General features: G+C 41.0%; 1 protein-coding gene across 3 annotated transcripts in view; it reads right to left on the bottom strand.

The window, feature by feature from the left end:
• The window catches only part of dnah7 (dynein, axonemal, heavy chain 7), a 221,003-nt gene that overhangs the window by 152,152 nt on the left and 55,136 nt on the right, over window positions 1-13,715 (bottom strand). For all 3 annotated transcript variants that reach the window (XM_031793644.1, XM_031793645.1, XM_031793655.1), the window contains exon 20: window positions 9,990-10,183. In XM_031793644.1, coding sequence (XP_031649504.1) covers window positions 9,990-10,183 — 194 coding nt within the window. The remainder of the gene's footprint in view (window positions 1-9,989; window positions 10,184-13,715) is intronic.

The following is a 13,715-nucleotide window of genomic DNA, read 5'->3' as shown; positions in this document are numbered from 1 at the left end:
TTATTTGTAATAAATTAGCAAAAATGTCTAATCCACCTGTTTTTGCATTGTTATTATGGGGTATTGTGTGTAAATTGATGAGGGGAAAAACCAATTAAATCAATTTTAGAATAAGACTGTAATGTAACAAAATGTGGAAAAAGTCAAGGGGTCTGAATACTTTCCGAATGTACTGTAGACCTACAGCCAGACGCACAACACATATTGCATGGAACATGGACACTGACTTCAACCCCTTGATACACTTTTTATGTATCAAAACTGCCAAACATGTTTTTTTGATGTTGATTGGATAGGATAGATACAGAGGAAAGATAGAGGAGAGAATGTGCTAAAATAGCAGTGGGATGTAAACAAACCCATGCAGCGGTATATGTTTTTTGGACACAGCTGCTTACACTGCTTGATCATCCTAGGCCACAAAACTAACAAACTTTAGATTTTAGGAATAATCATACCCTTAATAGAAGGCATAATCCAAATGTGAGCAGGTAGCCTATTTATCTTGGCCCTCCTGGGTGGCAAAGTCCTTGCTTTCCATGCATCACTTCCCACAATTAGATGTCCTTCCCTATCTGTATAACACTGCCACAGTAGGAGCATCTCGTTTAGGCCTACTGCTTGTGATTATTATATTGCATGCAAGGGTTTGCCTGGAAAATCAACAAAATGTTTGTTATTCACACCGCACGCAAAACTATTGCATCTGGCCTAATCCTGATGATAATCAGCTATTGATTGTCCTCTAACCACCAGTCGGGGAACACAAAAGAGACTAATCAAATCTCACATACGACACACGCACCACGCCTAAGAGTTTTCTTGTGCTTTCTGTGACAAATGACTTTGCAATACATTATTTTGTGTTGGATTGAAGTCGAACACTAAAGATAAACTAAAAACAGTTCTGAAAAAAATGGACAGTCGTTAATTTAAAAAATACTAATGAATCATAAAGCAACCAAGCAGCGTTGGAGAAAATGTGTGGCTGCATGAAATGGTTGTGTGGGTTGACTGGGTTGGTCTAGCCAAACTTCGATACAGAAAGAACTGCGGTAAAGCTCTACAGATGGGAGAATGGCACATCCTTGCTCAAAGGGGCATTAAGACGGCACACTAGGTCCTATTCAGCCTCGCAACAAATTCATCGCCTTGCCAAAATCAAACTACCGTATGTGTTTGGAAAATTCTGTCTTTTCAGAAAAGTCAGTGACTACACGAGGCGACATGAGGCTAATGAAATTCATGGCAGTAGTGGATGAGAAGGGGGAAAAAAGTAAAGGGCTGAGCCTCCTTTGTCTAAAATCACATTCATTATAAACCACATACCTTTGGTGAAATAAGACAAGGCATGCTTATCAGCCTTTCGCCTACTCAGGGAGCCACAGTGGAGTAAGTAGGGCAGAGTGTCGTGAGGAGAAGACATTATATAATTCAATTCCCACAGTAAGTACAGGATTTTCATTTTCGAAAGCCTCAACTTTTTCTCTTCTTCTCCTTATTCCCATCTCTTTTGAGCCGTCTTGATGAGGTGGTTCGGAGCATTGCTTTTTTGCTGAAAGAAGTGTATGTAGTGGCCAAGTTTGTGTGTTCTGTCCATATTATACTTTGGTAGGTTATTCTCTGAACAGGAGTTGTGAAAAACAACTGAAATGTAAATATGCCCATATACATCACTACGGAAGGAACTCAAATGCCATCACTACTTTAAAGCCTCTGTATGACCAACCGCTACAATGCATCTATCTATTGTATAAATAACCCTAACATCTGATACACAATAAGAGACATGGCACTGTACTGTATGTTTGCCGTCTTGCGTGCTCCAACTCGACTTTGCTATTTTGTGATTCTTTTGGCATTTATCTTTACTTTTTTTTGCTCGAAATGTGCCTGCTATTATTTCCTATGATTAACAAAAACTTTTGAACATCGGCAGTTAATAAACAAAATTCCGGCATCAACTTCGATTCATCTGCCTGGGCTCTTTGTGTACCTCTGACCCAATCTTCGGGCTACAAAAGAGGAAATGCAGTCGAAAAAAAGGCAGGAGTTCTGGGGTCCTGGTAAGACTAAGGAGAGGAGAAAACCGGCCACCACTTCCCTCAGAGACTCTTGTAAATGCAATATTCTGTTTTTCTGAAACATGGCTTTCTGACAAGATACCCCCGATGGCTAGGGTGTAACGGTTCAGTAGGTATTGCGGTTTTGGGGTCATGGCACGGTTCCGTTTCAGTTCAGAGGGAAACTGAAATGCCAACAGTTACTGTAGTTCATTTTTGTTTATTTAAGAAAATACAAAGTGTTGTTATTCCTGACTCCATATACAGTGTCTTCAGAAGGTATTCATACTCCTTGACTTGTTGCACATTTTGTTGTGTTACAGCCTAAATTTGAAATGGATTACATTTATATTTTGTGTCATTGGATGACACAAAATACCCCATAATGTCAAAGTGGAAATGTGTTTTGTCTTGAATCAATAAGTATTCACCACTTTGTTATGGCAACACTAAAGTTCAAGAGTAAAATGTACTTAACAAGTCACTTAAGTTGCATGAACTCACTCTTTGTGCAATATTAGCGTTTTAACATGATTTTATAATGACTACCTCATCTCTGTACCCCACACATACAATTATCTGTAAGGTCCCTCAGTCGAGCTGTGATTTTCAAACACAAAGACCAGGGAGGTTTTCCAATGACTCGCAAAGAAGGGCACCTATTGGTAGATTGGTAAAAACAAAAAGTAGACAATAATTATCCCTTTGAGCATGGTGAAGTTATTAATTACACTTTGGATGGTGTATCAATACACCCAGTCACTACAAAGATACAGGTGTCCTTCCTAACTCAGTTGCAGGGGAGGAAGGAAACTGCTCAGTGATTTCACAATGAGGCCAATATTGACATTAAAACAGTTAGAGTGTAATGCCTGTGATAGGAGAAAACTGAGGATGGATCAACAACATTGTACTTACTCCACAATAAATCAAACCAAATTTGATTTGTCACATGTGCCGAATACAACAGGTGAAGACCTTACAGTGAAATGCTTACTTAACTAACAATGCAGCTATAAGAAAAATAAGTGTTAAGAAAAAAATTTGATAAGTATAATAAATTAATAATTAATTAATTAGGCCTTTCATTAGCAGCAGTAAAATAACAGTAGCAAGGCTATATACAGGGGGTACCGATACAGAGTCAATGTGCGGGGGCACAGGTTAGTTGAGGTAATTGAGGTAATATGTACATGTAGGTCAAATTCAAGTGACTATGGAAACATAATAAACAGAGAGCAGCAGCAGCTGAAAAGAGGGGGTGTGGGGTGGGGTGGCATTTGATTAGCTGTTCAGGAGTCTTATCGGGGGTAGAAGCTGTACAGTGCCTTGCGAAAGTATTCGGCCCCCTTGAACTTTGCGACCTTTTGCCACATTTCAGGCTTCAAACATAAAGATATAAAACTGTATTTTTTTGTGAAGAATCAACAACAAATGGGACACAATCATGAAGTGGAACGACATTTATGTTACGACTTTCTTCCGTTGAAGGAGAGTCGGACCAAAATGCAGCGTGGTTAAATCGAGACATCTTTAATAACGATGAAAAAGAACAATACAAAACAACAAACGGCATTGTGAAAACCTAATACAGCCTGTCTGGTGAACACTAACACAGAGACAGGGACAATCACCCACAAACACACAGTGAAACCCAGGCTACCTAAATATGGTTCCCAATCAGAGACAACGATAATCACCTGACTCTGATTGAGAACCTCAGGCAGCCATAGACTATGCTAGACACCCCTACTCAGCCACAATCCCAATGCCTACTAAAACCCCCAATACCACAACACAACACAAAATAACCCCATGTCACAGCCTGGCCTGACCAAAATATTAAAGAAAACACAAAATACTAAGACCAAGGCGTGACAATTTATTGCATATTTCAAACTTTTTTAACAAATCAAAAACTGAAAAATTGGGCGTGCAAAATTATGTTAATACTTTGTAGCGCCACCTTTTGCTGCGATTACAGCTGTAAGTTGCTTGGGGTATGTCTCTATCAGTTTTGCACATCGAGAGACTGACATTTTTTCCCATTCCTCCTTGCAAAACAGCTCGAGCTCAGTGAGGTTGGATGGAGAGCATTTGTGAACAGCAGTTTTCAGTTCTTTACACAGATTCTCGATTGGATTCAGGTCTGGACTTTGACTTGGCCATTCTAACACCTGGATATGTTTATTTTTGAACCATTCCATTGTAGATTTTGCTTTATGTTTTGGATCATTGTCTTGTTGGAAGACAAATCTCCATCCCAGTCTCAGGTCTTTTGCAGACTCCATCAGGTTTTCTTCCAGAATTGTCCTGTATTTGGCTCCATCCATCTTCCCATCAATTTTAACCATCTTCCCTGTCCCTGCTGAAGAAAAGCAGGCCCAAACCATGATGCTGCCACCACCATGTTTGACAGTGGGGATGGTGTGTTCAGGGTGATGGGCTGTGTTGCTTTTACGCCAAACATAACGTTTTGCATTGTTGCCAAAAAGTTCAATTTTGGTTTCACCTGACCAGAGCACCTTCTTCCACATGTTTGGTGTGTCTCCCAGGTGGCTTATGGCAAACTTTAAACAACACTTTTTATGGATATCTTTAAGAAATGGCTTTCTTCTTGCCACTCTTCCATAAAGGCCAGATTTGTGCAATATACGACTGATTGTTGTCCTATGGACAGAGTCTCCCACCTCAGCTGTAGATCTCTGCAGTTCATCCAGAGTGATCATGGGCCTCTTGGCTGCATCTCTGATCAGTCTTCTCCTTGTATGAGCTGAAAGTTTAGAGGGCCGGCCAGGTCTTGGTAGATTTGCAGTGGTCTGATACTCCTTCCATTTCAATATTATCGCTTGCACAGTGCTCCTTGGGATGTTTAAAGCTTGGGAAATCTTTTTGTATCCAAATCCGCCTTTAAACTTCTTCACAACAGTATCTCGGACCTGCCTGGTGTGTTCCTTGTTCTTCATGATGCTCGCTGCGCTTTTAACGGACCTCTGAGACTATCACAGTGCAGGTGCATTTATACGGAGACTTGATTACACACAGGTGGATTGTATTTATCATCATTAGTCATTTAAGTCAACATTGGATCATTCAGATATCCTCACTGAAATTCTGGAGAGAGTTTGCTGCACTGAAAATAAAAGCTGAATAATTTTGCACGCCCAATTTTTCAGTTTTTGATTTGTTAAAAAAGTGTGAAATATCCAATAAATGTTGTTCCACTTCATGATTGTGTCCCACTTGTTGTTGATTTTTCACAAAAAAATACAGTTTTATATCTTCATATTTGAAGCCTGAAATGTCGCAAAGTTCAAGGGGGCCGAATACTTTCGCAAGGCACTGTACTAACCTAAACGACAGAGTGAAAAGAAGGAAGCCTGTATAGAATACAAATATTCCAAAACATGCATCCTGTTTGCAATAAGGCACTAAAGTAAATCCGCCAAAAATGTGGCAAAAAAATATATGTCCAGAATATGAAATGCGTTATGTTTTGGGCAAATCCAACGCAACACATCACTGAGGACCACTCTTCTTTATTTTTAAGCATGGTGGTGGGTTCATCACGTTATGGGTATGCTTGTCATCGGCAAGGACCAGGGAGTTTTTTTTAGGATGAAAATAAAACAGAATAGAGCAAAGCACAAGCAAAATCCTAGAGGAAAACCTGTATATACAATACATGACCAAAAGTGTGTAGACAGGTGTATAAAATTGAGCACACAGCCATGCAATCTCCATAGACAAACATGGACAGCAGAACAGCCTTACTGAAGAGCTCAGTGACTTTCAAAGTGGCACAGTCATAGCATGCCACCTTTCCAAGAAGTCAGTTCGTCAAATGTCTGCCCTGCTAGACCTGCCCCAGTGAACTGTAAGTGCTGTTATTGTGAAGTGGAAACATCTAGGAGCAACAACGGCTCAGCCGCGAAGTGGTAGGCCACACAAGCTCACAGAACAAGACCGCCGAGTGCTGAAGCGTGTAGAGCGTAAGAAATTGCCTGTACTTGGTTGCAACACTCACTACCAAGTTCCAAACTGCCTCTGGAAGCAATGTCGGCATAATAACTGTTCGTCGGGAGCTTCATGAAATGGGTTTCCATGGCCGAGCAGCCACACACAAGCCTAAGCTCACCAATGCGCAATGCCAAGCGTCGGCTGAAGTGGTGGAAAGCTCGCCGCCATTGGACTATGGAGCAGTGGAAACGCATTCTCTGGAGTGATGAATCACGCTTCACCATCTGTCAGTCCGACAGATGAATCTTGGTTTGGCAGATGCCAGAAGAACGCTACCTGTCCCAATGCAAAGTGCCAACTGTAAAGTCTGGTGGAGGAGGAAAGGCTGTTTTTCATGGTTTGGGCTAGGCCCCTTAGTTACATTGAAGGGAAATCTTAATGCTACAGCATAGAATGACATTCTAGACAATTCTTTGCTTCCAACTTTGCGGTAACAGTTTGGGGAAGGCCCTTTCCTGTTTCAGCATGACAATGCCCCCGGGCACAAAGCGAGGTCGAAACAGAAATGTTTTGTCGAGATCGGTGTGGAAGAACTTTACTGGCTTGCACAGAGCCCTGACCCCAACCCCATCGAACACCTTTGGGATGAATTGGAACGCCGATTGTGGGCCTAATCGCTCAACATCAGTGCCCAGTCTCACCAATGCTTTTGTTCCAACGTCTAGAGGAAAGCCTTCCCAGAAGAGTGGAGGCTGTTATAGCAGCAAAGGGGGGACCAACTCCATATTAATGCCCAGGATTTTGGAATGAGATTTAGCTTCCTGTAGCATAGCTTCCAGTCTTATTTCTTATTTCTCATGTTTTTTATTAGTTAAACTATTTTGATATTGAATACTACTGCAATGTTGGGCTTTCAAGTTATGCATTATAAAGCACTTGTGAGAAATAAAAATTGAAAGATATCACATATACAATGCAACCAAAGGTGATGTCCAACACTTAACCTAACTAACTGACAAATAGCTATATCAGTCATGGTATAGCTAAGATAATACCCACACAAATACTGAAATATACACTGAACTAAAAAATATACCAAACATGCAACAATTTCAAAGATTTTACTGAGTTACAGTTCATATAAGGAAATCAGACAAATTAAATAAATTCATTAGGCCCTAACCTATGGATTTCACATGACAGGGAATACAGATGTTTCTATTGGTCACAGAAACCTTAAAATGGAGTTGATCAGGCTGTTGATTGTGGCCTGTGGAATGTTGTCCCACTCCTCTTCAATGACTATGTGAAGTTGCTGGATATTGGCGGGTCTGGAACACGCTGTCATACATGTCGATCCAAAGCATCCCAAACATAATCAATGGTTGACAAGTCTTGTGAGTATGCAGGCCATAAGACCCTGGGACATTTTCAGCTTCCAGGAATTGTGTACAGATCCGTGCGACATGGGGTCGTGCATTATCATGCAAACATGTGATGGCGGTGGATGAATGGCACAACAATGGATCTCAGGATCTCGTCACAGTATCTCTGTGCATTCAAATTTCCATAGATAAAATGCAATTGTGTTCATTGTCCATAGCTTATGCTTACCCATATCATCACCCCACCTTCACCATGTGGCACTCTGTTTCACATGGTGAAAAGTTCTACATTTTCTTTATGAGTAGTGCGTGACCCTAGGGTGGCAACACATATATTCAAAATGATTTAAAATAGGTCTTTCACCATTCGGATTGTTTTATACTGTTCAATTCAACTTCAACCGATAATAATTTCCTGCATTTCCACCAATTTCTGCATTTCCTGCACTCATTTGAGATCATTTCCACACTGCCACGATATGGGCAAAAATACTAGGCCTTATTTTTAACCAAATGTTGCAATTGTGATTTAGATTTTTTAAAAACACTTGGGTAAACTTTTGGAACTATGGAAATATAATGTTTATTATAATTATATAGTTAGAATATAAGTAAGTGGGCACTTTGAATACAGTGTTGTTTGACATGACAAAAATGAAAATGCAATGGACGAGTTATTGTGACAGGTTAGGAACCAAAGTGATGTCCCGTGTTTCCTAGGGGACCCTATAATCTTTAGCTACATTAAAACTGTATTCATATAGCCAACATATTCATGCTTCGCCTGTTCCTCTTTGATTTAGAAGATACTGTTGCACAAACAACATGCTGATTTAGGCCTCAGTACTTTTAGCCAGTTATCTAGCAATTAGAATTAGGGGCTAACACGAGTTAGCATAACTTGCAAAGAAAATACAAACTAGCTGTTTGCAGATGTAAGAAACACAAACTAATATTGCAATTATAAAATGCTTGTGGATTTATATTAAGATCAAAGTAGAAACAACATCGTTGTCATCAACATTGTTGCATGTGCTGCATTGACCATGGAAACTGAACGAAAGCGTCTAGTGGTCAAGCAACAACAAATGCGCTCCTTGAGTGACTGGGGGTGGGACTAGGTCTGTGAGGAAAGCAGCATATGGAGAGAGCGAGAGAGAGAGAGAGCAGAGAGGGATGACTCAAGTAGCGGAGTCAACAAACCAAACAATCAAATACCGTTATAGAAGGTAAAGTAAAAACCCAAACCGGTATGTGCATCAATACCAGTATATAGTAAAATACAGTATATCGCCCAGCCCTAGTTCACAACGTTGACATCAGCAAACCGCTCGCCCACACGACGCCAAACAATCCATCTGCCCGGTCCAGTTGAAACAGGGATTAATCCGTGAAGAGCACACTTCTCCAGCGTGCCAGTGGCTGTCAAATGTGAGCATTTGCCCACTGAAGTCGGTTACGTGGAGAAAATCTTAGGTCGTGCAAACCCACACTTTCATCAGCTATCTGGGTGGATGGTCTCAAACTTTCCCACAGTTGAAGCCGGATGTGGGGGTCCTGGGCTGGCGTGGTTAAACATGGTCTGCGGTTGTGAGGCCAGTTGGACAAACTGCCAAATTCTCTAAAAGGATGTTGGAGGCGGCTTACGGTGGAGAAATTAACATGACATTTTCTGGTAACAGCTCTGGTGGACATTCATGCAGTCAGCATGCCAATTGAACTTTCCCTCAAACATCTGTGGCATTGTGTTGTGTGACAAAATTGCACACTTTAGAGTAGCCTTTAATTTTTCCCAGCACAAGGTACACCTGTTTAATGATCATGCTGTTTAATCAGCTTCTTGATATGCCACACATGTCATGTGAGGATTATGTTGGCAGAGGAAATGCTCACTAACAGGGATGTATATGCTTTTTATGCGTATGGAAAATTTCTGGGATCTTTAATTTTAGCTCACAAAACATAGGACCAACAGTTTACATGTTGCGTTTATATTTTTGCTCAGTGTTTTTCAGTTCTTCCTAACAAGTGGTTAGTGTGTCCCTGAAGTCTTACAGCAAAGGCTTGAGCTGTGATTTTTCAAGAGCAATCAATTTCATTTCAGCAGTGTCACAATCAAGCTAGTGATTGCCTGCCTCAGTTAAGTTACACTCTAGGACCTTGGGCAAGAAACACTTTATCCACAAAAATAACGCACTTTTACGGCTTAAAGGGATAGATTTACAAAGTGTTTACATTGCTGCAAAGCTTGGGCACCTCTCATAGTCGGGAGGGAATACAAATCATACTGTTTACTTCCATTTACCCACCTATCAATGCTACAATACAACGCATAATTTACACTGTAACGCACTAGTGAAATAGGGTTAATCCCACACGGATAGGACTGTAACAGTCATTTTAGCGTTTGCTTTACCCTGCCTGGAGTGCCAGATGGACAGAGTTTTCCATTTTAAGGCTATTTCATTGGTTCCATTGTGTTAGGCAAGTTCATTCAAGCCCAATTAAGTATTTAAAATGTTTTCAAATAGTATTTGAACCCATGTCTGAATGGGTATAAGGTTAATGCCAGTGCTCTTACCTTGTGGGATCTTTGGTTTCAGACAGGATCTCCAGCAGCTCGTCGTTGGACAGGAAGAAGAATCGTGGAAAGTAGAGGCGCTTCTTCTCCAAGTATTCATTGAGGCCCTTCAGGATCAACTCCAGGAACTCGTTTGACTTCTTCAGCTTCTCCAGCATCTGGTCGATGGCCACCACGGCCAGCACGTGCTTGTCCTGTCAGGAATAGAGGGAGATTGAATATTTCCAATAATCTGGGCCTGACCTGTATTTAAAGGAGCAATCTGCAGTTACAACATCTATTTTTTTATTTTTTATTAGTGATAACTAGAAAAGGACATGTACTGAAGTAAATGTGGTGTGCTTGCTAGTCTTGAAGTATTTATGGTTGTGAAATAGTAGTAGTGATGGCAGTAGTATTAATGGCAGTAATACGGTTTTCATAGGCTGTGTGTTAGTTATAGTGACCCATTTTGGGGTGGTTTGCAGGGTCGGAAATTAACACCCGCCACCCACCAAATGTGGGTAGAATTTGACATTGGTGGGTAAGAATATCTATTTCACCAGGCACGTTGGCGGGTGGTCACACAGAGCATTTGGGAACAAGCCACAAGTAGAAGTTGGAATTGACAAGAAAGGCTACTAAAGTGTGACTTTGTCATTCTGTTTCTTGGCCAGACATTGTTTTCTTCACACACTAAGTTGTTTGCTCCAACTGTCTGCTGCTACGAAGACACCGCAGTCAGAGTTTTTTTCCATCGCAGACAAGCAAGTGTCCAACTTACCACGGTAACGGCATGTCCCTTAAAGGGGCAGCTGAACATTTTTATCTCACCTAATGATTGTGCTTAATTGAGCATGGATCACCCCGAAAAACATATATTAATGAAATATTGGTAATTTCCTATCATTAAAACACTCATTATACTTTCATTGTTCTCCTATATCAGTGGTCACCAACCAGTCGATCGCAATCTAATGATAAAGCTTTGCGTTCCTATTTCTTTAATGTTTTTCCCGCTGTTGGCGGTAAGTGAACTTTATTCAGCAGCCCTAGCGCCAGGAAGGCAAAGTGTTCCCATTTTTAGCCATTTCATGTGTAGAGCAAGTCAAGTTCACTTATAGGACCTACCGCTGGCCAATCCGATAGCTCAGATCACCGTGTCTGCAGTTTCCTCGAACCATAGACTGCAAAAATAAACCTCAAACGCACAGCAACGTTGATACTATGAGATCAGTGGCGATCGGTGCCATTTAAGATGAGGGAGGATGATAATTTATTTTTATGAGCATGGCCTTATTTCTATTACAGCTCAATGCTAACACTGATAGGTTTAGGCAACTACATGATACTCATCAGTTCCATATACCCATCATGAGGTTGCTACAAATTAGCCTATGAATGAAAGTTTACAACGTAGGTGCACAGGTCAAGATACATTTGAGCAATCAAGGTGTAATGACATTGACACATTCAATACTGCCTTCCACAATCTTGCCTGCATCTACCTGATCTATTAGTCCAACAGTTGCAAACAGTTTTGTTCCGTTTAAGAAACGTTTTCTACAGAATCGGCGGAATGAATTCACCCCTGATCACACACAAACACAGTTCACTTTCATAGCAGCCAGATCATGGTATAATTCCTTCTCACATCTATGCGCTCTCCTCCTCTCACCGTTTCCCTTCGCTTGTACACTTCAGTGCACAACACATCAGCTGTCTGTGACCAGGCAAAAAAAAACATTCCAAGCCATACCTTCATATTATAAACGCTAATCGCTACACACAGCCATGTCACCGCTTCAATCATGCAGTACAGTGTACAGTTAGCAAGCAGTTTAGCAGTTAAACCAGCTGGTTCTGGTGGCAATCAATTAATAAAACCAAAAGCTTACGTTGACTTGGAAGAGTTACAGTGTTGGATAGCAATAGACAGCTAGGTAACATAGCGTCTCTGTTTGAGCCGGATGTTTGAGTAGGCTAAACTAAGTAGGTGAAAATTAAAATTGAAAAAAAAAAAAATGAAATCTTACTAGCTCTCTGTCTCGCCATTTTGAGCCTGTAAACAAACCCATAAATGCTGATGCTGCAGATACCCAACTCGTCTAAAGAAGGCCAGGTTTATTGAGTGCAGCAAACTCTCTCCAGAAATTCAGTGAGGATCTCTGAATGATCCAATGTTGACCTAAATGACTAATGATGATAAATACAATCCACCTGTGTGTAATCAAGTCTCCGTATAAATGCACCTGCACTGTGATAGTCTCAGAGGTCCGTTAAAAGCGCAGAGAGCATCATGAAGAACAAGGAACACACCAGGCAGGTCCGAGATACTGTTGTGAAGAAGTTTAAAGCTGGATTTGGATACAAAAAGATTTCCCAAGCTTTAAACATCCCAAGGAGCACTGTGCAAGCGATAATATTGAAATGGAAGGAGTATCAGACCACTGCAAATCTACCAAGACCTGGCCGTCCCTCTAAACTTTCAGCTCATAAAAGGAGAAGACTGATCAGAGATGCAGCCAAGAGGCCCATGATCACTCTGGATGAACTGCAGAGATCTACATCTGAGGTGGGAGACTATGTCCATAGGACAACAATCAGTCGTATATTGCACAAATCTGGCCTTTATGGAAGAGTGGCAAGAAGAAAGCCATTTCTTAAAGATATCCATAAAAAGTGTTGTTTAAAGTTTGCCATAAGCCACCTGGGAGACACACCAAACATGTGGAAGAAGGTGCTCTGGTCAGGTGAAACCAAAATTGAACTTTTTGGCAACAATGCAAAACGTTATGTTTGGCGTAAAAGCAACACAGCCCATCACCCTGAACACACCATCCCCACTGTCAAACATGGTGGTGGCAGCATCATGGTTTGGGCCTGCTTTTCTTCAGCAGGGACAGGGAAGATGGTTAAAATGGATGGGAAGATGGATGGAGCCAAATACCGGACCATTCTGGAAGAAAACCTGATGGAGTCTGCAAAAGACCTGAGACTGGGACGGAGATTTGTCTTCCAACAAGACAATGATCCAAAACATAAAGCAAAATCTACAATGGAATGGTTCAAAAATAAACATATCCAGGTGTTAGAATGGCCAAGTCAAAGTCCAGACCTGAATCCAATCGAGAATCTGTGTAAAGAACTGAAAACTGCTGTTCACAAATGCTCTCCATCCAACCTCACTGAGCTCGAGCTGTTTTGCAAGGAGGAATGGGAAAAAATGTCAGTCTCTCGATGTGCAAAACTGATAGAGACATACCCCAAGCGACTTACAGCTGTAATCGAAGCAAAAGGTGGCGCTACAAAGTATTAACTTAAGGGGGCTGAATAATTTTGCACGCTCAATTTTTCAGTTTTTGATTTGTTAAAAAAGTTTGAAATATCCAATAAATGTCGAATAAATGTCGTTCCACTTCATGATTGTGTCCCACTTGTTGTTGATTCTTCACCAAAAAATACAGTTTTATATCTTTATGTTTGAAGCCTGAAATGTGGCAAAAGGTCGCAAAGTTCAAGGGGGCCGAATACTTTCGCAAGGCACTGTATTTGGTCACCTACAAACAAGAAAGATTTCTGGCTCTCACAGACCTGTAACTTCTTCTATAAGAGGCTCCTCTGTCCTCCACTCGTTACCTGTATTAATGGAACCTGTTTGAACTTGTTATCAGTATAAAAGACACCTGTCCACAACTTGAGTAGGCTAAAACTTCAAACAGACACATGCCAAACTCCACTATGGCC

The sequence above is a fragment of the Oncorhynchus kisutch genome, linkage group LG2, assembly GCF_002021735.2.
Source record: "Oncorhynchus kisutch isolate 150728-3 linkage group LG2, Okis_V2, whole genome shotgun sequence".
Taxonomy (NCBI): domain Eukaryota; kingdom Metazoa; phylum Chordata; class Actinopteri; order Salmoniformes; family Salmonidae; genus Oncorhynchus; species Oncorhynchus kisutch.
This window is presented reverse-complemented; position numbering and strand designations above follow the sequence as displayed.